Genomic DNA, 751 nt, shown 5'->3' on the forward strand with positions numbered 1-751 from the left:
GGATGGGTCAGCAGGTGACATCTGAACCCCAGTGCTGGCGGAGATGATGCTTCCCCTCTCCAGATGTGCCCTCAAGCTGGGGAAGGGTCCTACCGGGACATCCCTGGGCAGTGGCCACCCTGGCGCGTGGGGTGCCTGCCTGGGGGTGAAGCTTGTCTCTCTCCCTGTGCCTCAGTGCGCTCACACCAACCCCTGCTTCCCCGGCTCCAAGTGCATCAACACGGCCCCCGGCTTCCGCTGCGAGCCCTGTCCCCGCGGCTATCGGGGCAACACCGTCTCGGGCGTGGGCACTGACTATGCCAGGGCCAGCAAGCAGGTGAGCGTGGTGCCGCAGGACTCAGCTGGGTCCCTGCGGGTGCTGCGGGGTGCTGAGCTGTGGGGACGGGTGGAGGATGCTGCGCTTGCCGAAGGAGAGAAGCTTTGCTGGGCAGGACATGACCATGACCTGGGCCGGGTCCTCTGCTGTGGCCACAGGCAGGGAAAGGTGCTGGGTGACACTTTCTCCTGCGCTGCTCCTTGCAGGTTTGCACGGATATTGATGAATGCAACGATGGGAACAACGGCGGCTGCGACCCCAACTCCATCTGCACCAACACACGCTCCCCTGCCCGCCAGCCAGGACCGTTCCGCTCCCCAAATCCTGCCCCTACCTCCTCCCTCTCTCAGGGCTCCTACAAGTGTGGTCCCTGCAAGTCGGGGTTTGTGGGGAATCAGACATCCGGCTGCATCCCACAGAAGTCCTGCAGCACTC

The 751-nt window shown here is 64.3% G+C and overlaps 1 protein-coding gene across 1 annotated transcript in view; it reads left to right on the forward strand.

The window, feature by feature from the left end:
- The window catches only part of LOC104528325 (thrombospondin-3-like), a gene marked incomplete at both ends in the record, with an annotated part of 2,666 nt that extends 1,921 nt beyond the window's left edge, over positions 1-745 (forward strand). Inside the window, 3 exon segments of the mRNA XM_010172295.2 lie at positions 87-162; positions 164-316; positions 523-745. Coding sequence (XP_010170597.2) covers positions 87-162; positions 164-316; positions 523-745 — 452 coding nt within the window.
- Between the last annotated feature and the right edge of the window lie 6 nt (positions 746-751).

The sequence above is a fragment of the Antrostomus carolinensis genome, unplaced genomic scaffold (genome assembly GCF_000700745.2).
Source record: "Antrostomus carolinensis isolate BGI_N321 unplaced genomic scaffold, ASM70074v2 scaffold32617, whole genome shotgun sequence".
In the NCBI taxonomy this organism is placed as follows: domain Eukaryota; kingdom Metazoa; phylum Chordata; class Aves; order Caprimulgiformes; family Caprimulgidae; genus Antrostomus; species Antrostomus carolinensis.